Source organism: Zosterops lateralis (assembly GCF_965231275.1).
Source record: "Zosterops lateralis genome assembly, chromosome: 12".
Taxonomy (NCBI): Eukaryota; Metazoa; Chordata; class Aves; order Passeriformes; family Zosteropidae; genus Zosterops; species Zosterops lateralis.
The window spans coordinates 11,890,587-11,914,044 of record NC_139772.1 but is presented as its reverse complement, the minus strand read 5'-3'; the positions used below and the strand labels follow the sequence as shown (position 1 = coordinate 11,914,044).

The window sequence follows — 23,458 nt, the reverse complement described above, 5'->3', positions numbered from 1 at the left end:
GAGAGGAAAAATAAGAAAAATGACCAAGGAATACACCAGGAAAATATTTTTAAAACCCCAATTGTATGAGACTTTTAACCTCGTAAAAGCTGTAAAATATGTTCTCAAGAAAGTAGTCTGTCACCTCCACGTGCTGTGACAGCCTCCTGCCACAGAAGAACAGGGAGCTGGAAGGAGAGCAGGGTGAGGGGAGTGCCTGCCGTGTTCACTGTGTGTGCAAGGGGCCAAAGGAACCCCTGTTTGCCATTCCCTGCAGGCTGCGTGTCAGCAGAGCAGTGCTCAGCTCCAAGCATGGACTGAGAAGAACCCAGAAGAGAAGAAAGCTGATAAACAGTGAGGAAACTTTATGTTAAGGACAAGCTGATAAAATGGTGTGTGTTTGGTCTAGCAAGGAGGAGATGAAGGACACACGGAAGAGTCTGAAGCACAGGCACTGGACATGCAGTGAGGAAACAGAGCACCTGGTCTTGTGCCTTGTCATTCTGGACTGGCTTTCAAGCAGGGGCTTAAAAAAGATTTAAAAGCCATCATGAAGACAAGCTTCTTCCCCATACCCAGAGAAATTAGCAATATTCATGGAACTTTCTTTTACCTGATCAAGAGTTTTTTAGTTGACAAAATTCATGTAAACAAGAATGATTTACTAAACCTTTTCCCTCGGCCTGTTTGGTTTATTTATGCAAGCTATAAACATTTGAAGTGATTTAAGGGAAAAGTTAAGGTGTTTTTGCTTGGAGCTAAATAACATGAATATTTATAACTGCCCTGTAACTCAATCACTATTTATTCCACTAACACCTACCTGTGAAGTCACAGGCCTGTTAGCAAGTCAGCTGTTGGGACAATGGAATCGAGATAACTTGCATTAAAGAGCCCTGGAGATTATTTCCACCCTTTACAGTGTTGCTATGAATTTTAAAAGAAAAGAAGGCTCTCCTACATTTTCGCTTCTTAGCAGATCATGGTTGATCGTCTTCTCTCAAATACAATAAAAATGTTTCCATTTTTGTTAAGGTTCAGTCTTTATCAAGCAAGATTTTTGTCAGCCCATTAAATGTTTGCTGAGAGAGCTACTTCACGTATTTTCTTCCATCTTTTCACACGAAACCACAGGAACATTTAAAAAGAACCCCTTATGACATATAGTGTTAAAATGCAAACGAAATAATAGAAAAAAAAAAAAAATTGGGTTGTTATTTGTGCTGAATGGGTATGACCTCACCCAGAAATCTGATTGTTTCTCTGATAAACTGCATGTCTCAGACAGATTTTATTAAACACTGTATGAGACTAAAAGATTTACAGCCAAATAAATATTTCAGCTCAGGGAGGCTTTCTCTGCGAAACGAGCCACTGCTCTGCTCTCCTCCCTTCTGCTCTGACTCCTGCAGAGCTGGTTCAAATGCAGTCTGACAACTCTGGCTAAAGCCTTTTCCAACCACCGCAATCGATCATTTGCTGGTACTCAAACCTGCAGCTTTATTTGTTTACAGAAAACTCCCACTTATGTAGAGAATTCATGAAATGTACAAGAGAGGAGAGACATGGATGCTGTTTTATATTATGTCTTTCAAAACTAAAATTACATTTAATTTTCTGTAAGATACATAATAACATTTTAATTCCTCAGCTGTTGCATTTTGGTATGTTTAGTAAGAATGATTTCCTGTATTCCATTTATTAGCATATCATTATAGTAATTTAATTATTTCTTAAAATCAGAGAAACATTTAGACTAAAAGACCTTTAAGGTCATTGAGTCTAACTGTAAACCTAACACTGCCCAGTCCACTGCATTCTTAGCTGGTCTGAGACTACTTATTTTGGTTTAAAACTTATGGTAGCTGTCAGCTTCTTCACTCAAATTAGACCCCATCAGTGAAATCAGTATTTCTTGTTCAGTGTTCTTTATGTCCACCTTCAGTAGCAGGAGAAGGAGTACCTGGTGTGTGGCCAGGCCTCTCTTGCTTGTAACAGTGACTATTAAATGTACCAGTTACTGTGCACAGACACAGCTGCAGAGGGAAAGGTGCACTGCAGATTTGAGACTTCCAAGATATGTTTGGGCATGTAGACAGGATTTTTCTTGTTTGTTTTTACAGCTCGCTATTTAATCACAGATGTTTTTCTTGGACAAAGGAAGCCTTTTTAAGGAACAAGATAAAAGGCAATTATCAGGATTTCACAGCTGTAATTTTACTGTATGCTATACATTGGATTTAACTCCAACAGCCTGCAATGCAGCTGCCTCCTGATAGTGGCAGTACAACCACCTAATCTAAATCTTTGGGTTTTATTTTAATCACACAACCTCATGGTTATCTACGATGTATGTCGTTCTAGCAGAGAATAATCCAAAATAACAATTTCCCCAATTATACAACACTTCAGAATTAAAATTTGTCCTTTGTAGGAAGGACAAATACAGTTGTTCATGTAGTGTGACACTGAGCAACCTATGTGACCAAGTGACCAATGTGCGGGGTGAGGACACTTGCAGGATTCCAATAATAACATTTGTTGCACAAGATGACACTGATGACCCATCTTAACAAATAACTGGGCCATCTCCTTTAGTTTCAACATAGGCCGAGGTCTTCCACATTTTCCCATACTAGTGACACTGAGGTAAAAATAACTCCCTGACCTCCAGAGTGTAATATTACACACGAGGTTTAGTTTCCTTTATCCTCCTGCCTAAGCTCTAACACTGAGGCCCAAGTGTTTGCTCTCACTTCACTTAGTCTTCCAGACTCATGTAAAAGTAAAGACAACAATATCACCTATGTCACCAATAAGTGATCATGCGTCATTAAATCAATGTTACTGGTATTCAGAATGTTCATAGCCTGTGGGATTTCAACCGAGAATAAGTAGTTCTAAAAAACTAAGCAGTAAACAACAAAAGTAAACACTTTCTTCTGGAACTAAAGTATACCCGTAAATGACTGAAGCACAGCCTTCTAAAGTGTTTTCTAAAGTCTGATTTATGGCACTTCACAGTATGTGATTGGGAAACTGAAAAAGCTTTTCATAGTTCTGGGGATCTTGCATAACTTGGGAAACTCTTGGTAGTTCTTAATTAGTCCGCTACGATTTTCTCTGTGGGACACTGTACACACCAAGTAATTGAGAGCCAAGTGGAGAACAAAGGAGCAAAGTGCAAAACACTCACAAATAGCCTGCTGAGGAATCATTTCTGAAAAGTTAGCAAAGTCAACCATCATTTTAATTTTAAGGCTGGATGCCTTCTAGTAATAGCAAAGAATGGACTTGAAATTGGAACAACTATGCTGGCAGGCAAAAGACTAAACCCATTAATAGGGCTATCCTATTTACTGCAAAGGCAAATGGACTGGCAATAAATCCCTACTCCTGAAGACTCTTTTAGCATTAAGATATTTTACACTTCAATTCTTAAGGTGTACTTTTAAATAGAGAGATGTAGGAGCATCTGTGGATGGCAGGGAGAAGGAACTCTTCAGACCTGAGATATTCTAGAAACACGTGGTTTTATTGCAAAGGTCATGAGTAAAAAGGGCTTTGCCTTCAGCCACCAGCCTCAGCTGAAGGGAAGCCCCAAAGAGAGAGGGGGAGAGAGAGAGAGAGAGGGTATGAGGCAAGGGAGATAGCAGGGGTAAGGGAGGTAAGGGAGCTAAGAGAGCTAGAGCAGGTAAGAGGGCAGGGGTCAGAGTGGTAAGAGTGGTAAGAGAGGAGGGATCCAAGAGCGAGGACCTTGTTACAATACATTATATCTCCTTTTGTGTTGGATATTTTAATTTACAGTGACCAACTGGCACGAGATATAAAACCTACAAACTTTGCATGCAGCCTATGACAACTACTATATTACCATATCATCCTATATTCTAAAGACTACTTTCTTATCTACCTTTTCCCTGATACCTTGGCAGGGTGGAGAGGGGCTACATCCTTGGGTTCATTTGGTTTTCTATCTCTCAACCTATCTCCAGCTAATCCCCGTCTTCCTGCCTGCCATGATCACATCTCAAAGCTGGCCTTCATTTCTATTTCACTCACAGGTTTTACATTTCCGGTATTTCTTACCAGGCAATCATATCCGTAAATCCTTCATGTCCCATCTTTCCCAACAGAGAGACATTCTGAAAATCTTCCTCAAGGAACATGTAAGTCTTGAGCAAAAACTTGAGTGAAAACTTCAATGGTGTTCTGATCTTAATATTTTGAAACAACCTTGTTTTCTGTCTTTTACAAGGCTTGCTAATTAGAACTCATTTGTTACTCTTACCATATGTACATGAGTCTGCTTCCCTCAGAAGCAAAATGCATGAGATCAACATACATTGGCATATTTGATAAGCACACACTGTGTAGAATCTAATAAGAAAGGTCTTTGAGATTATGTTTTGGTAAACTTTACTTTTAAAGGCAACCTAAATTTGGATCAAATTCAACTACAGAATCCCCAGAAGTTTGCAAGTTTAGGGAATAAAGGCTGTCCTTACTTCTGTTCATCCAACAACTGTTCCTATAATGTAAAGTATTGTGTTACTCTAAGTTCTCTAAATAAAATAGCAGAGAACTATTATTAAAGGTCCAAGCTTATTTGTATTGTAGAAACGTTTCAGAGAAATTCATTCATTAGGAGAAAAGTAACAGGAGTGCACCAAAATCAAAGATGAAAGAGTGGGATCAGGACTACTGGGGTTATACTGTAACATTCTGCATTCAAAGTGGCTCTGCTAAGGAACATCTGGTTGTATTTAAATGGCAAAGTTTGGACTCAGCATGATAATACAAACAGAATGATGACATTGGCTTCAGCCTCTAGAAACCAGCTGCTTGCAAACAGTGTCAATGCAACTACTGCTGAGTATGATCAGAATCTTCTAAGCTTCCATACTCCTGCTTTTAATCAGAGACAGAGAGACAGGTACCACAAATATATCAACAAAGGACTGACAATAATACAGGGGAAATTATAACAGAAAGGAACTTCATTGTTTTGAAGAAAGTTTGAGCAGAAGGCCAGAGTTGCTTAAGATAAAAGAACGACTCAACCCAAGAGATGCCTTTGAACTGTCTCATCCAGAAGAAATTTATTTAAATGCTCTTGAACTGGGTTGCACACATTATAACCAAGGACTTCATCTTCTTCAATCACAGTACCCACATGCTAATTTGGGACCTGAAACAACAAAAAAATACTTATTCTTAAGATGCTATTTTTTACAGCTACAAATCCTCCTTAGTTTGTTTTTACACATAATCACTTTTAATAGCCTTCAAAATAGACACGGACAAAAAGCATTATCTTTAAAAATCCCTGCAGTGTTATAAGACTTGTGAAACAATGATTCTAACTCTCATGTTGTTTTCCAGGAAAACAAAGACTGCGATTCATTCTCTCTCATTAATAAATAGCCAGATGCTCATGAAGTTAATTCAACATAGATAAGACAAATTGTATAATCAAAGGGTAAGGTCTCAAAGCTGAATGATTTAGTTGTTGAAAACATGAAGTCAAACCATCTGTTTTAAAACAAGTATATGTACAAGGGACTATTTTTTCCAAATAAATCCCCAAAATCGACTGGGAAAAACTTCATGTATTGCACATTCCCCCTGTAATAGAGGAGATTACATGAGCAAGAAAAACGTAGAATTAAAATATAAACTTTGTGGCATTAATCGAAATAGTGGTAAAAAAGTCCTAGAGACCTTTGAAGTTTACCTGAAGATGGGGATATTTTTGCTGTTGTTTCTTTGCCCTCCTAGCAAAGTTACCATCTGAAAACTTGTCCATGTTTTAGAAGATATCTAGTCCCACTTCTGCTTTGCAGCATGGACAGCACTGAACAAAAACAGCTTGCCATTATGTGCAACAAAGCAAGTAATAAATCTTGGTGAGATTAGATGAGGCAGTGAAAAGAAAAAGGTACCTGAAAGGCAACAGAACCGGACAGGACAAATAAAATTAAAAGATGGGATGTCAAAGCTTATTTTACAGTCTGTTTTAACAAACTTCACTATAGAGAAGCTACGTTGTCCATAAAAGAAGGACTAATGTTAATCTTCAGAATATTTAAATAAGTGCAGTTGGACAAGACAGAGACATCCCACAGTTTCTGTTCCTTAAAGGGTTATTTTCTATTACCTCCTCCTCTGCTCTGAGCTTACTCCACATTTGTACTTCTGTGATTATGATAGTAAAATCATAAAAGTATTGTTTTCTGACAGCTTAGAGAGCAGAATTGCCTAACAGAGAGTGCTGGGCAAGTGCTAGCACCAGTCAAATGCTGAAGGCCACAGGAGTAGGAGGAGACATGCAGCCAGGAGCAGGAGGAGGTAAATATAGAAACCTAAATTTAGACCATTTCCTTTAATTGCATAGCACTTTGGTGCTTGTAGTCACTCTCATCTCTAAGTCACACTTACCCTGCTTAAACCACCTACTGCAGAAATTTGTATGATGGAAAGATGAAGGTAAAAAGAAAGGGCAAAGGATTGGTGAATTTGTTTTTGCAAACAAAGACACTTAGCTTTAACCAGAGAAAAGAAACAGGTGCACTTCACTTATTTTTGAACTGACTGTGTTTCCTGAAATACACAGTTGATACTGTGTTTGTTGTTTGAAATGATTAAGGTTTAAAAACTGCCAAAAAATAATCTCTGTTTTTAAGTGCTTATAAAAATTGTCATTTGCTGGGATCTGGTTAAACTCTCAGATTTACTGTCCTGAATAATTTCATGACCCCTGTGAATAACTCTTGTGTCCACAAGAACGTACATTTCAAAATGAGTATCAAAGTGTTTAGGACTCACTCTGTATGGCAGAATTTCAAAAGGAACCAGCATAAGCCATCAAACACATCAACCATTATGTTTTATGGCTGGAACCAATATTTCCATCATTAGTTCCAAACTGCAATGAGTACTACATATATTTATACAGCACCCCTTCAGTGCTGACCCTTAAGGAGCTCAGTGCATGCTCATTCTTCCATTAATTAAGTGCATGAGCAACACATTCCTTGGGGACTTATGCTGTAAGAATATGCTCAAACTCACCAGAATGAACTTGTGAACAAGTACAAAGCTGATGTATAAGGTTTCAAGTTCACTTAGACTTAATAGCAATTTTCACCCTGGTTTTGTCATGTTCTAAAACCATTTAATCAATAATTAGTATGGATTTGGTTTCCTGTAATCTGATGCTATTTCAATTTGGTTTGTCTGCAGGTATTTAATTGGTTTGTTCTACAAGCTTTTTTAGTTGAATTACATTTTCTAAGATGTATCTGAGAGACAATATTAGTCAGACACAAAAAAGCAGGGCAAAATTCACAGACTAAATCAAAACTCAGTCTTTGTTCTCATTAGCCAAAGAAGATAAGATCTTAACTTGAACTTAAAATAGTATCAGATAAGACGCTAGTGGAAATGAAATCCTTTTTAGCTGTTTTTTGTCTGCTAGCACTTGGAGAATAAACACCCCTGTATAAACATAACTTACCAGTGGCCATTTAGGGAACATCAGGGAAGAGCCATACAATTTTTGTAATCTGTAACAAGAGAAGAAATGAAGAGTCCAGACTTATGTTTTGCTTCCACAGTAAAATGGAAAAAGCTCTTTATAAAACATGAACCTTACCAAAATGGACAAAAATATCCATCTGGATGATTATGCTGAGGTTTGCTTCTGCTCACTTGCAAGCATTTCAGAAGCACCTTGTGATGGTGTTCTAACTTGGATCTCTCATGCCAACCTCTACACTGTTCTAAGTTTTCATCATTCAGAAGGTGAGTTTCTATTTTGAAACCCTCAAATGGGCACTTTCTCTAATACTTTTCAAAGTTCTAAAGTAAAATGTCATTCTCTATATTTCCAGTATATGCCTAATAATTTGTTTCCTGTGTCTTGTCAGTTCTCATCTCTTTCTTGTTCCTAAAGGCAATTTTATTATTAGCACATTTTGAGTCCATTTTTTTGAGGAGTGAATTCTGTCTTCAGTAGATTCAATCACGGGAGAGTTTAAAAGGCAGTCTAGCAACAGCTGAAATCAGCTGCATCTTTTACATTCACTCTCAATCCACTTTTTGATTAATGTGCAAGACAACTGTTGCAAACACTCATCTACCCGAAAATCCTGCACTACAGGACAGAGCACTATGGCACATTTGCAGAATGGCTAAACACTCTTACCACCTAATGACTGCTTTCTGGTTCATGTTATCTTTGTAACAACAATCGGTTTCATACTGTAAGAATTTGATTATATTCTGGGGATGCCAGCTATGTTTTTATCTTCTGTCATGCTGTGTAAGTGGCTTAAAAACAAAGAAGTCACCTATCAGGGCTGTTAAGCTCCCAGAAGGCAGCACACTGGTTTTGTTTAGTGCTTTGCAACACTGTCAGTAGCTTTAGCAGGTAATAGATTAGCATAGATTTGGCTTTTTTGACAAAAGCCAAACAAAGGGTTGAGGTAAACATAACTAAAGAGCTGAAATGATCAGGCTTATGCAAATCACAGTTTGTTTTGCTTTGGTGCTTTATAGTTTAGAAATAAAGACTAATGTAATTATCTTCTTTATGTGCACTTAAAAAGCCAACTTTTAACAACAGTAAACTTTCTTAATGAATTTTTATCCACACACAGTGTAATGAATATTGGAGATACAGATGAGCACAGCAGTTGCTTGGTAGCCTGATTGTATCTGTGACAACGAAGGAAAACAACTCCTTGATAAAACACACAATCTTTGAGAGAGGAAGCAGAACGAAAATCTATTGCTGTGTGGCAATAGGATTGGACTTCGGTATTGCATATACTAGCACATTTACAGGTATTACAGTGCATAGTCTGCATTTCCCTCTTCTTTTATAGCCTTATAATTTTTATCTGCCCCTTAGGTCTTTACCTACCCTCTTGAAAAACTTCACCTCTGACTTATCCGTGTCAGATGGTAGATAATAACTGCGGACCAGGGAAGGGAGGAGTAATTAAATTGTTTAGAGTGAGACTATCTTGTCTCCTGAGCCCTGTTGTCTTTCTGGGCACTGACCATCCCTTTGCCTCGCGGGTAGCAGCAAAAAGGCAATAAAAGAACATTAAGAGAGGGCTGCGGCCTGGGGTTCACGGGCTTAGACACGGTACAACTATTAATCTGCCAGAGGAAGACCAGAAAGCTTTCATTACACGCCAGATATATCTGCTGAATGGCCAATTCATGGGGCACCATGGGGCACTTTTAATCACGATTCTGGTAAGTTCATGACACGTATTTTAACGGAGCCAAATCGTGGGCGTGTCTGTGCCCCTCTCGGAGGCCGGAACACACCAACGGGGCTGTTCTATTTTCATTTCCATACCCACTATGAGCGGCGCATATGCAGTAGAAACCCAAAGTATCACCAGATTTTAAGGTTTTCACCCTTTCAGGCCCCTCAGCCTCGAGCCTGAAGGTCTTTCAGGTGTAATTCATGCGGGTACAACTCATGTGGATGTAACTTTGTGCAGGGCTTTGTCCCGCAGGGCTTGACGAGAGCTGTGTCCCCGAGGCCCTCAGGGCGCGGGGTGAGGGAGTGCCCCCGGCCCGGCCGGACAAGGCGCCGTTCCCGTACCGTCAGCGCTAATGCTCCTCTCCGTCCTGTCCCCGAGGGGAAGGGGGAGGCTGGTCCCCGGCCCCGGCCGTGGAGGGGGAGGCGATCCCGGCTCTCCTCACCCAGCGGTAGCGGAGGGGCCGCCGCGAGCTCCGCGGGGCCGGGGGCAGCTCGGGCCCGGCGAACACCGCCCTGCGCACCAGCGGCCGCCGGAGGGGCCCGCGCACGCCCTGCGGGGCTGGCGGGAGGCCGGCTTCCCCGCTGGGGAGACCACTCAAGATGTAGCGGATCTCTCCGGGGGAGGGGCGAGCAGGGTTCGGAGGCGGCGACACGGGCCCGGCCCCGCGGGGAGGCGGTGACGGCGGGGCGGGGGGGCGGGGAGGGGGAGCCGCCATCGCGTGTGGCTGTTGGCAACGGGCCCCGAGCATCTCGAGACGGCTCGGCGGGAGCGGAGGTAACGCGGTTCCGGCCGGGGGCCGTTTCGCCTTCTTTTTGCGCTTTCCCTCAGCCCCCTTCACCGTGAGGGAAGGCGAGAAGGGGTTGCCGGCCTCAGCGCCCGCCCTGCAGAGCATCTGGGGCGGCGGCTGTGGCGACCCGCGCTGCTGCGGGCGTGCCGCGGGAGCAGGAGCGGTGCCGTGTGGGCTTCTGCATTGTCTCTGAAGGGCGCCGGCTGTGTCATCCTCTGTCTGGGGCGGGTGCCTGCAGCTACTTCCTTCCCGGGGCTGAAATCGGTGAGAACCTCGCTTGTTTTCTAAGAGAAAGAGGCTCACCAGGGCTTGCGGGGGCAGTGACAGCTCTGCGGTGACCCGTCCCTGTGCGGAGGGGCCCGCAGGGCTGGGCCCGGCCCGGCCGCCCCTGCCTGGGGACGTGCCCGTGGCGATCGTGGCTTTGGGAAGGAAGCCACGTGTGTTCCTTTAGTCCTTTTCGGTGCTGGGGCAGGCCACAAGCGTTGTCTTAACGAGACCCTCAGGCCAGCACGCTTTTTGTAGTGATTTTGAACGTTTTATGTGTTTTTTAAATAGAGCGTATTAACTACAATCTGATCAGGTGCGGCCGTAAGTACCGCCTAAAGAGTAAACACGGGTGCAGTGTATGCCTTTTTGGCATTATTTTTCACGCTTTTTAGAGGTTTCCACTTTTTTGCTCCAGTGTGAAAAATAAGGTGAATTACTTTAAGGAACTCTACCATTGTTCCTTCTGTCTTTACCTGGGGCTTGTTGTATAAATTTCACCAGATGTTCCTCTCACCGCAGCAGCTTCTTGCACTCCCAGCCTAAATCAAGACTGATCAAAGTCCTTGTTGTGAGCTTACTTCTGGTTATTTTTTCCCTTGGAAATATGAACATAATAAAAAATACGAGAAAAATGAAAATATGTCTTACTACCATACTGATAAACGATCAGGTGAAAAAATTGTCATAGTAACTTCTCTTGCATACCTTTTTTACATGATAAACATACCTTGTCCTTTTTTTGAAAACAACTGATGTTACAACCAATTCTATTTGATCAAAAGTTTGGATAGGAATTTTTTTTTTAAAAAGCACAAAAGAGTTGATTGAACAGATTAGATCTTTACATTGGGAATTGTTTTTGTTGCACGGCCTTCCTGTCTGATAAGCTTATGTATGGTTGGGCAATGATTCTTCTCTCACCCTAGACAAACTCGAAGCTTTTCCCATGTAAATGTTCAGCCTATGAGGTGCCTGAATATATACGTTGCAAGGAATAAGCATTTCTGGGACTTAGAGCCTTTGCTCTGTTGGCACTTAACTCCCTGAAGACTTTGGTTAACCTTCATCGGCTCCTCTGCTACCTGGGCATGGTGTTATAGGCCTTACCAAAAGATATATTTTTGGGGAAATAGTGAAGTGATCCTAGTTTCAGGTCACTCTGCCCTGGTTTCATATCATAGTTTTCTATACCATCAGCAAAGTCATTTCAGAGAAAAAAAACCAAAAACACACGTATCAGCAAAAAGATTTCTCACAGCTGCAGTGATCAGCAAAAAAGAAGGATTGAAGACACTGTTGCACAAGGGTGAGGCATGAGGAAATGCACATGTGAAGGCAGAACCTTGCATTAGCCATAACACTCCTGTGGGTGGGCTGTGACAGCATTAAAGATTGTTCTGATAGTATTTTTAGCTGCAGTATATTAAGATTATTGTATGTTAGAAAATGTATACTGTTTGTCTCTGGTTTTCCTCCTCCAAGCCTCTGTTCTGTTTCCACTGAAATAATGATCTTGTGACAGAATCGTGTATTTTAATGTATGTGCTTTTCCTCTGACATAGCTACAGTTTTCTCTAGTCTCTGCTTTCCCTCTTCCTTAGCAAATATTTTTTTCCAATTGGTCAAAGCTGCAGATCCTGATTCCATTCCTAGAGTTTTGTTGTTTCTTAATGGTAGAAGCTCCTCTCTCATCCTAAGTTATATAGGAATTTGTCTCTTGGTTTGTCTTTGTTGGTTCTGCTGTGCATGAATTTGACTTTGTGCAAAAGACCATGAAGCAACAAAGGGAAATACATTTGTAAATCATAGGGTAAAAAGGTGAAAAGAAGATTTTGCAATAAAGTCCTGGGATAAAAAATTAATAATTACTTCAGCTGTCTATATTTTGTTTTAGATTGTGATTTGGAGTCGTGGAGAATTCAGAGACTTTCCACAATGGCAGAAGGGACAGATTACAAAAAATCACAAATTTCACTGGCTGAATACAGCCCTGTCAATAAATCAGAAAGGACAGATCCAAGTGAAAAACAGGACGGAGACCAAAATACATTGCAACTGAAGAAAGAAATATCTTTATTAAATGGAATAAGTCTTATAGTAGGCAACATGATTGGTTCAGGTATCTTTGTCTCTCCCAAAGGAGTTCTCATCTACAGCAAATCTTATGGATTGTCTTTAATAGTTTGGGCAATTGGAGGGTTATTTTCAGTCTTTGGAGCTCTCTGCTATGCTGAACTTGGAACCACTATTACAAAGTCAGGAGCCAGCTATGCATATATCTTGGAGTCTTTTGGGAGCTTCATTGCTTTTATTCGTTTGTGGACCTCGCTTCTAATTGTTGAACCAACTAGTCAGGCCATCATTGCCATCACCTTTGCTAACTACATCGTTCAGCCTTTCTTCCCTTCTTGTGACCCTCCGTATCTGGCTTGTCGTCTCATAGCAGCTGGTTGTGAATGTAAGTATTCCTTGAAATGTACTATGGTAAGTTTTTATCCAGGGTACATTTTATTGCAACAAATCTTACCCACACTCAGAGTTGTTGTATGCTGGATCTGCAATGGTTTGAGTTACAGTGGGGAAAAGAACAATTCCAGCACACCAGTAACTTGCAGGTATTCAGTCAGTGAATGACCATTTTCTCATTTGGAAGCAGAACAAGGTATTGAACTCTTCCAAGCTTACTTACCTGGCAAAAATGGGGATAAAAATTGTTTTTCCTTGAGGGAAGTATTTTAAATCAAACCTCAGGATGCTCTTGGTGTGGTCTTTAGAGCTATTGAAGAATAGCTCTTATGCTGTAAATTCTGCTGTAATTTGGTTTGCAATAATTTCTTAATGGTTACATGGTTCAGTTAAAACTCTGGTTTCAAAAACTCGTTCATTAAAGATTATTCTTTTTACTTGGAATTAACTATAATATCAGTACAACAATGTGTGTGGCAAAGCTGTTTTGAAAAGAAATTTTGTGTGCACATAAAGTATTGAAATATTTGTATTCATATAGCCAGTTCTGTTAGTCACTATAGAGGAACAGCTGCCCACACACTTCAAACTAGGGACTGTTCTGCTGTATCAAAAGAATGAAACTGTACAATTGAATTGTGTGTGTCTTACTTTATTTTAGGTGTTTCTTATTAAAAGTATTTATATATTTATTTTACATTTCCAGGAAATAATGACAACTCTATACCAGCAAGCCTATAGGACAATGCTTTGTGATGTACTACTGACCCACAGCCATGTGCTCTGGAGCCTGACACCTGTATTGACATGATTTTGTCTCAAAAAGCTAACACAGAGCTTGGACTCTTTTACTGGCAACAATATACTGCAAAGATATGTGCTGTTTCTAGCTCATATCATTTTTGAGGCATCTCAAAAAGGAAGAGCTTTAATGTTCCTTATTAGACCTGTCTATAAAGAATAGCAAAAGAGAAATGACAGAGCAGTACTTCAGAGCCTGTACTTCAGATATTTGAACTCCATAACTGGCTATGATGATTGCAGCTTCCCCTTCCAGTTTTGTTATTTGTTACTGTTGTGAAAGTATTAACATGCTGGTTGAGGTCCAGATAGGGGGAAAATTAATCACAAACTTCTTCCAAGAAATCTGTCAGATTGATCAGTTCTATTCCCTCCTTCCTTCCAAATGAGTGAAGGGCCTGTAATGGCATGTTCACATTACTTAAACAGATATTGTCCCAAGGAATCCTGGCACAAATTCAAGAGTGTGGGAGAATCTGCTCTTCCATTTAAGGTATCCCCTCACTCTGAGGGCAGTTAGCCCTTAAAAAAAAGAGTTTATTAAAAAGCAAGAAATTAGGACAAAGTGATTAAATTAAGACTATTTTATAGTAGGTATAGAAAAACACTTTGATGTCCTCTACATTTGCTGCTAATAAAGGGGATTTAGTGCCTCTTTTTTTAGTGGAGACACATGACAGCAGGATCACTTTCAGGCAGGTAGAACAATTTGCTTTAACAGTCTGTTTGATGGTTTAAGTGCTTGTTCTGCCCTACTGTTAGTGTCAGTGCTAAGACTCATCCCTGCTCTACAACTTCATTTGGCTGTTGGAGCTTAGACTTCTCCCTGTCTTGGCACAGCTGACATTGTTTATCACATCCCTTGCTCTGGATATGATTATTCCCTTAATAATGAAGCTGCTGAAGTCTGCACATTGGTTAGGTACAGATAGTGTGTGAGACTGGGTGGGTTTCTTGTGGGGTTTACTTTTAGTTTTATTTGTTGGGTTTTTTTAATTTTAGTAATAGCAATACTAGAGCTAGTGTGAGAACAGTCTTTGTGTTACACAGCAATACTTTGACAATCATTTTGGCAGTGGGGTGTGATCTGGTGCTACAGAACTAAACTATTCTCAAAAAGTTTAGGTGGCTAAACAATAATTAAGTTGAAGAAAGCAGGATTTTTAGCAAAACAGAGAGAGAGATGTGACTTATTCAGACTGTTGATTATCCTTCTTTGGGTTTTTTTTTTTTCCTTATAAAGTATCAGAGTATCATTTCATCTGAAGCAGAGACAAAGCTCTAACCCATGAATAATAATTTATCCCAATGAAAGTTGCTTAAAAAATTATGGCTGAAATAAATCCAGAGAGCAAATATTCCAGTCACTAATAACGAAGAGCAGAGACTGAGCAGAGTTGTTGTTTTGGTTTTTTTTTTTTTTTTTTTTTTTTTTTTTTTTTTTTTTTTTTTTTTTTTTTTTTTTCCTGAGGGCTCTTAGGGAGCTGCAGCAGTCCTGCCTTTTGAAATTTGATACAGCAGGGTTTTTATTTCCTCCGCCTCTTGCTCAGTTGAACCTCATCCAGCTTAGCCAGACTAACATACTAGTGCCATACTTGTCTGATCATTACCTGTCTTTTGTTATCTTTTTTAAGTTATTGCTTTCAATTTGGTAGCTGTGCTGAGGTATTTTTTATCTCCATAGTATCACAGTATTTTTAGATTATAGGAAAGGAATTAATATATCACAGCTTTCAATTTCATTTTCATTTGCTGCTACCTTACTCCTGAAACGATCAAGTTTATTTTTTATTTATATGCATATTTAAAATGTGCAGTCCAAGAAAATTCTATGGAGATAAAAAAAGTACAGTAGTATATAAACACTTTTTCACTAGCTAGAGAGAAAACTGAGATTTGGGGGAAGTACTGTTTCCAATAGAGAAGTTTCAATAATTTGGCTAAGAAAAATATGTACTGAATTAGGATTTTGTTAAATAAAGAATACTGAAGGTACTGAATCCTGTTTAGTATACAGCCCTTGAGTTCAGGCAGAGGTTGTCTGGCTCTCCACTTCAGAGAAAGGTAACGAATGCAAAAGCAAAATGTTGAGAGTTGTTAGAACTGTCTTGGTGAAGTTGATCATGTGAGTAAGTTTAGTCAGCAACTACAAAATATTTGTGAGATCTGGAAGTCTCATTTCAGGTTTCAGTGCAATCTTGTGAAATAGGTCTGACTAATTTATTTTGGGATAGAGGACTAAATACACTCAGAATAGTCATGACTTCCTAGCAGTCTGTAAAAATCCAGACTACTCCTGTATGAGCTGTAAGGCATAGGTTCTTTGGAACCACAGACTAGTTTAGGTTGGAAGGGACCTTGGAGATCATCTCGTGCCCTCCCCCTGCCACGGGCAGGGATACTTTCCAATATCACAGGTTGCTCCAAGCCCATCTAACCTGGCCTTGAACATTTCAGGAATGGGCACCCCCAGCTTCTCTGGGCAACCTGTGCCAGTGCTTCATGACCCTCACATGGAAGAACTTCTTCATGACATCTAATCTAATCTACCTTCTTTCCAGTTAAAGCCATTACCCCTTGTTCTTTCAATACATGCCCTTGTAAAATCGATATGTTATCTCTTCATAATGCAGTTCAGTAGAACTGGAAAAGACTATTGAGTCACCTGTAACTATACTTAGCATGTCAGCTACTCCATGGGTGTTGAACTCATCCTCAACCTAACAGCAAAGCATAAAAAAACCTTCGCAAACACTCTTATAATACGTTCACCTAAAGGAATTTCCAGATAATCTTTCATTTATTATAACTATATTGGTACATTGAAATTAAATATTTCATGTAGCAGTTTCTTTAGTTTCAGGTTAGTTGATGGGGGGTAGTTTCAGGGTAGTTGATTTCATCAGCTGATGAGGAAAATGGGCATGTAATCAGAGAACAGGAAAGTCTATCCTTCTGTCTATTGAAACAGTGTTAAAAACATCTGTTTTCTGTTGTTCAATTGGAGCCAGTGTGTTTTAAGTACCCGTGTATTTGGCTTAGTTTAACATATGTATTAGTATAAGTAAGTGAATATTTAGATTACAATTAATAACTTTGAAAAGTGAATTAAACTGAGCATTGTTCAAGTAGTCTTTTAATTTTTCTTTTTTCTTCCTTCTCTAGGTCTTTTAACATTTATAAATTGTGCCTATGTTAAGTGGGGCACACGTGTGCAGGATGTATTTACTTATGCTAAAGTTGCTGCTCTTATTGCCATCATCATCACTGGACTTGTTATAATATTCCAGGGTAAGCTCGTAAAATGAAAGCAAAGGTTTGTGTTTATCAGGTAAACTGAGTGACTGGTCTAAAGATTGCAAACTACCTCTATATCTTTTATGAAATGCCTCAGTGAAAAAAGTATAATACAGCTGCCTTTAAAATACCAGAAATATCAGTGTAAGGCATTGTCATAAAACTGAGATAATGAGATATCCATCCTATCTCATTTGACTTTGAACTTCGTAAAAGAGGATAATTGTTTGCTCAGCAATGTTGTGTTATTTACAGCCTGCAGTACAGAATTAAAAAGGAAGTGAAAACAGCAATACACAGAGACAGCAAAATACAGTGGGAGTGGTGAAAGTTATAAATTTCTCTATAGGAACAAGCTACTTTAGATCAATTGGATTTAGTTTTTACAAAACGAATCTGTGGTCTGAAAGTGTGTGAATTTAAAGCACAAATGTGGTAAGCACAAATTTAGTAGATTTGTGAAGCTACAGCTCTGGTTTTGCTCAAAGCCTGAGTTCTGTTATAGCTGTTGGGAATGACAAAGGGTGTGTGTTGGGCATTGTGCCTTCAATTTAAGAGAAATTCTGAGCTTAGTTTTGTTCCTTGCCCTTCCTTTGGGGAGAATTTGGTGTGTTAGCTTAAGAAAACTATCCTGCTTTCAAAGCTGCCATAAAGGTCTGTCTTTCCCTGGCAATCTGACAATTTATGTCCTTTACTCTAACTGGTTATTGTTGAAAGTTCACAAGCAAGATAATTACTGTGAACTAGTCAAGAATATGCATTTGTGAGCACCAGGTTTAATCCATAGCCCATCTGCCCATCCCTTGTTTTGTAGATACTGGGCTTGTTCACATCTAATTTCCTTGGCATTTGTCTCCTTTTTCTCTTCCCAACTCAGCAGTTCCTCCACGTATGTCTGGGCCTAGGGAGTAGCAACGTCTGATTGGGATTAAAAGTAGAGAAGAGAAATAAGTAAAGATATATTAGAAGCTTCAAATATTACAGTTTTAATGGAGTCTAAATACTTCAGGATGCATAGTATAGGAGAAAGGCACTGTAACTTGCCTTTCTGTTTTTGGTGGTTTTGTGTGTGTTTATATATATATATATATATACAGTCTGAATATATAAATTGTGATTGGTGAACTTGTCTTGACTTGCTTAAAGTCAAAAGATGGCACAAGTTTTCACAAATACTGGTCCAAAAATATATATATACACTTTTAGCTTGGGAAAATTTTACCTTAACAGTAATACTTTATTCTCTGTTAATTTTTCTCAGTTTTCTATTTTTAGTAGCAAAACCTTAAGACATCCAGGTAGGTGTTTGTATGGGGTTTTCTTGTCATAGATATCTGAAGTAATTTATAATCTTTGTTTTCTGCATAGGCTAAATGTTCAAAAATTTAAAAGGCTATAGAAGAGTAGAGTGAGTTATTTTCTAAATACATATGTTATAAACCCCACACTTAACCTGAGTACTGTCATTGCCAATTGTTTATAGCTTAATCTGAACTTAATGTTCCTGAACTTCTTGTGCCACTGAGAACAAACCAGGTGTTTAATTGTAGAACATACACACCCAATAATTTTTAATAGTTTTAAATGCCATGCTTATTTTCATGGCTGAAACATGGAGTAGAACTGGAAAAAAGATCTTAATAAGCAGATTTGAAGGAATTAGTATTTCTGAGGTGTTTTTGTAATTGTGTGTGTTTGTAACACATGGAAAAGTGTTACTTGCTGTATTTTATCATCCTATCCAACATTGCATCTTTTCCATGCAGGACATACAGGGCACTTTAAGAACTCTTTTGAGGGATCCTCTTCTAGTATCGGAGACATCTCCCTTGCATTATATTCTGCCTTGTTTTCTTACTCTGGCTGGGATACGCTCAATTATGTAACAGAAGAAATCAAAAACCCAGAAAGGTAAATGGTTTGAGCTTTCTAAATGTGGATGGTTCCCGAGTTGCTGGGTTTGTGGCTGTTATTCATTAATAAATTCTGAGCTTACACAGAAACGAGTAGAACTGCTCTGCTGGTGAGGCTGTGGATGGCCACTAGCAAAGATTTACTAAACTCCATTAAAAGTGAAAAAGAAATTAAAACATAAGGACAAATAAGTGTAGATGATTGCAGGATGCTGTATTCAGTGCTAGAGAACCTTTTTCAGTTCAAGATGTTGTTACTATTTATTATAATTGGTGTCAATGTTGCAGTAGAACAGGTACCTAGGTGTTGTCTGCGTTTACCTGTGTAATCATTCTGATTTCATATTTAAGAATATTAAGTTTTTCCATTAATTTATACTCTAAAAGTGTGACTGGCTAATCTTGCCTAGTTGTGAGTCTGTAAGCAGACACCTTTATGTTAGAATAGAATCCCCTTTGATAATTTTTACATCCTATTATAAGCAGCAGCTCAGATTGCTATAGCTGAATGATAAAGAATGAATGAGATGGTTTTTTTAGTTCTCCCAACTGATTTTGATGTTTGCAGTTTATTCCCTTCTATGCTGGATGTTGAATTTCATGCTGAGCATTTTTTCTAACCAGGAAAGTTATCTATTAAAATAGTGGATCAGTACTTTAAAAAAACCCTAGCTATTTTTAGTTAGAATGAATTCCAGATTGATTGTTTCTTTCTTTAAATCCACTTGCAAATATTTGATACACATATTCAGAGGACGTAAGTTTTGTATTTTCAACACTGATTTGGTCCTTCAAATCATGTTCTTTTCTGTTTCTTTTTTGAGTATTGTTGCAATGCCTTATCTTCTTTTTAAAATTAGTGTAGTGTTCTCTGTTACCAGTTTGATTGCTCTTCTATTAGATGTATTGTTTTGAAAAGAATTTTTCTCACAGGATATTTAGCAGATGAAAATTTCTTCATAATCATTTGCTCTAGATAGGCATCAGTGCCTAATAGAAGCTTCATTCTTGGTAGAATGGTAGCTGGTAAAGTGAACTTGAGTTTTCATCTTTCTGCATTGACAGTTCTTGGGAATAATGAGGGATTCCAGACTTCTACAAAATTACTACAGGAATTGCATATTTTTCATGTTCCCTTGATTGGTAGTGCCTTCTTGCTTCTCTACCCAAAAGCTTCAATCCACAAATTACATTTGATGTCATCCCTTGGTGTTAAGCTTGCATGATGCAAAGTGCTTATAATGCTATTTGAGATTTTTGTAACATTGTGTAATATTTCTGAATTAAATTCACAGTTTTCTGCTTCTTTTTCTTCTCTGTGCTGGGATTCACAGGTCTCTTACTGTGAGTGTGCACCTGAAAGAAGTCAGAACTCCCAGTTACTAATTGACTGTTTTATATGGAGGGTTGTGGGGTATGTTTGTTTTTCTGCTTCCATGGCAGCAGACTGAAACAGCTGGACTTCTGGGCCTCAGGAAGTTTTTGAGGAAACTTGCAGAATTTTAGTCAGACTGATAATTTTTATGCTTTGGATTTTTGTTTCTCGGAGGTTTTTTTGTTGTTGTTATTGAAAACAACATTCACGGCAAATGCACATCAATGTCACCCTGCTGTGTTTGATTTCAGAGTGGGCAAATGTGAGAGTAACACTGTCAGTTCTGCTTCCCCTTTTGAAAATGTTGAATATTCCTGTGAGGTTTGAGGAAAAAGAGTAAGGCTGAGAAGAGCCAAAGCCTAACATTAAAAATCTGTTTCTGCTCTGTAGTTTCTTTCTGTGGAGCTGCACACTCAGGGCCCTGAGTTTATCTCACAGTTAACTCTTACCTGCTCACATCCACAGGTTAGCAGTGTTTTCCTGTTACTCTTAACTGTTACTCTTAACTTTTTTTGGTATAGCTTTCTAGACATATGTTTGCTAGTAAGGCACACCACATGCTGGGGCTCATAGCTCTTCAGCAATTTTAGATCTGCATCTCTGTTGTGAGGCCCAGTTAATTTGTTCTCTGCAGTGGTGAGGGCAGATGAGAAGAACAGGGGTTTGGCTTAATAAATCTCCCCGCATCAGTTCCAGAATAAGTGCTGTAAGGACAGCCCCATTCCCCAGGGAGAAGGAGTGCAGTACCTCAGAGCTCTGCCTTTTTATGTTCTAATTGTGGTAATTAACATGGACATTAGGAAATAATTTAAAGCATGTACATTTGAAGGCTGTTACTACAGATGTGGATACCTTGGAGTCAGAGTATTTGAAAGGCAGTTGCAGAGAATCCCTTTTTACACATAATTTAGGTTTTAAGTTCATATAGAAATCAGATTTTTTTCCCAGTCTTCTATATTAGAATTTCTAGTAGTAAAAGAAACCAAACTCTGATTCCAGAGATACCTGTTTTGCAATCTTTATGCTGGCTTCATTACTTTTCTATCTATTGTAAATAATACAAATAAATAGCTTTAATCTGTTACTAATGGAATTTTTCTTTTTCTGCAGTTGTGGGTTTTGACATTTTGGGGTTTTTTGTCTTACAGAAACTTGCCGCTGGCTATTGCAGTGTCTATGCCAATTGTGACTGTTATCTATATTATGACCAATATAGCTTACTATACAGTGCTGGATGCTAATGCTGTTCTGGCCAGTGATGCCGTGGCAGTGGTAAGTTGACTAAGAGTTACAAACCAGTGTTTGAGATCACTTAAAAATCATTGGTAAGGGTGTGAGTAAAAACCAGATTCAATATTAGGCAACAGCACGCTAAGTTCAGTAGCAAGATTCACTGTACTACTTACAGGATAATTAAGGCATACCAAGCAACAACAAAACCAAATACAATCCAGGCAATCAAAACAGAAATGAACCGAGAATTATCTTAGGGGAGTGGGTGTGGGGGAGCATGAGTATGACAAAAGGATAGTGCGAGCAAGGATAAAAGGGAATGCAGCTTTAAAGCTTAACAACACTCAGACATAACAGTACTTTAACTTAACTTATACCTTAAGCTTCAGTTATAGCTTTACAATTAACAACTGAATAGTACTTCATAGCACTAAGGCTAACTTATAACTTCTAAGTCGAATTCAGCAACTTAACAAAAGAACAACACTTAGCAGCATTTAACTTAGCCCACTACTTAACCTTATCAGAGGCCTAACTTACTGAGATATGTAATGTACTTGAACAGCTAAGAAAGCAGTGTGTATCCCAGATTCATTCCAGCATATATGCGCGTTTACGCACCCAGACAGAATGAGTCAGTGCAAGCGTAGTATCTGTCAAAAATTCCCCTCAGAGGTCAGTGAAATACTCACTTCAGATGCCTTTGCATCTCTCAGCAGGCAAAGGGTCAGGCCTCAAGGAGTTACTTAATTCTGACAAATCTAAAGGCCAATACACAGTCGACGGTCTGTCCTGATTTCTGTAAATCAACACTGGTTTTTCCCTAACAAAATATAGAAAATACACTCCTTTGACAGCAGTGAAATTCTCCAATCCAGCCTATCCCCTAAGAGCATTCTGTGCCTGCTCTACTGCTCCTGTCCCTTGTCCTCACAAAGCTTTGTACAGCTGGATGGTGAATGGCATCAGGAAAAGGGAGCCACCCCCAGAGACTGGGGGAGTGATTCCCTGGGGGTCTGCACAGTCCATCTTCCTGGGCACAGCAAGTGACAGCAATGCAGCAGAACTGTGGCCACATAAAGGAAGAGAGATGAATGCCTGAGCCTTACTGCACATGTGAAACCCAGGCCTAAATTTTTGTGATTTTGTATACACTTCATTTAGTTGTTCTTTGACACTGTTTTTTACCAAGAGTGAGTAAATATTTGTCTTTGAGTGCATGGAGTCATTTATGTATATATACATGCTGAAATTGTAATACTCAGAACTGGACAGATCAGGTTTTCCTCTCAGCTATGGGATGTATCTGAACATGGAGGAGGAAAAAGGAAGACTTAATGATATAAAGTCCTTAGTCAATCTAATTGCATACAGAGATACTGAGTCACCAGAAAAGGGATGAAAATTTGTGAGTTCCAAATTTATTTTAGATGTTTTACTTGTTGGACTAATTTTAGTGGAACTTAAAGAAGGTTACAGATTTCTGGAAACGTAAACGTTTAATTTTTCACTATATCTCCTGAATTTAATAGCTGAACTAATGTTCTATCTAAAGGCATTTTTGCTGAGATATCTCATCAGCTGGCAAACAATGCTCTTTTGATTGCTACTACTTCCATCCCTTTTAGAATGATTAGGTGAAAGTGCAGCTGAAGTTCAACATTTAACACGTGAAGATTCCTTCTCACTGAGATGAACAATTACCCAGTTTAATGAAGCCGACTTTAAACTTGATTTCCTAAGACATTAGCACAGTGTATGGGGCTCTGGAAGGATGTCTGTAGAATGGAGGAGTTGACTCTGAGGACCTCACATGTGCATGGCATGTATTTTGCATTATGTGCAAAGTGAGCTTGGGTTGCATTAGGGGAGTGCAGCAGGTGTGCTCTGGTACTTCCTCTTCTTTTCTGAAAGGGGAGCTCCTTTTACTGCTGAAGCTAAACAGTGTGAACTGAAAAGCAGTAAGTGGAAGTAATTTGGAGAATTGCTTCAAAAGTGCACTTGCAGTTCAAATTCAAATACTTAATTTGAGGGGGAGGGGAAAAGCTAATGG

General features: G+C 39.2%; 1 protein-coding gene and 1 long non-coding RNA gene across 2 annotated transcripts in view; one reads left to right on the top strand and one right to left on the bottom strand.

The window, feature by feature from the left end:
* Positions 1-4,877: 4,877 nt before the first annotated feature.
* On the bottom strand, positions 4,878-9,737 carry LOC310914394. Its single transcript, XR_014591024.1, has 4 exons — positions 9,608-9,737; positions 7,499-7,547; positions 5,717-5,924; positions 4,878-5,170 (listed from the first exon to the last, which is right to left on the bottom strand). It is a non-coding gene; the product is annotated as an uncharacterized lncRNA (long non-coding RNA).
* Positions 9,738-9,957: 220 nt separating this feature from the next.
* SLC7A6 (solute carrier family 7 member 6) overlaps positions 9,958-23,458 on the top strand; it is a 30,209-nt gene continuing 16,708 nt past the window's right edge. Inside the window, exons 1-5 of the mRNA XM_083869994.1 lie at positions 9,958-10,040; positions 12,215-12,778; positions 16,753-16,878; positions 18,651-18,795; positions 21,321-21,444. Of these exons, the coding sequence (XP_083726120.1) occupies positions 12,256-12,778; positions 16,753-16,878; positions 18,651-18,795; positions 21,321-21,444 (918 nt within the window). The 5' untranslated portion in view covers positions 9,958-10,040; positions 12,215-12,255. The remainder of the gene's footprint in view (positions 10,041-12,214; positions 12,779-16,752; positions 16,879-18,650; positions 18,796-21,320; positions 21,445-23,458) is intronic.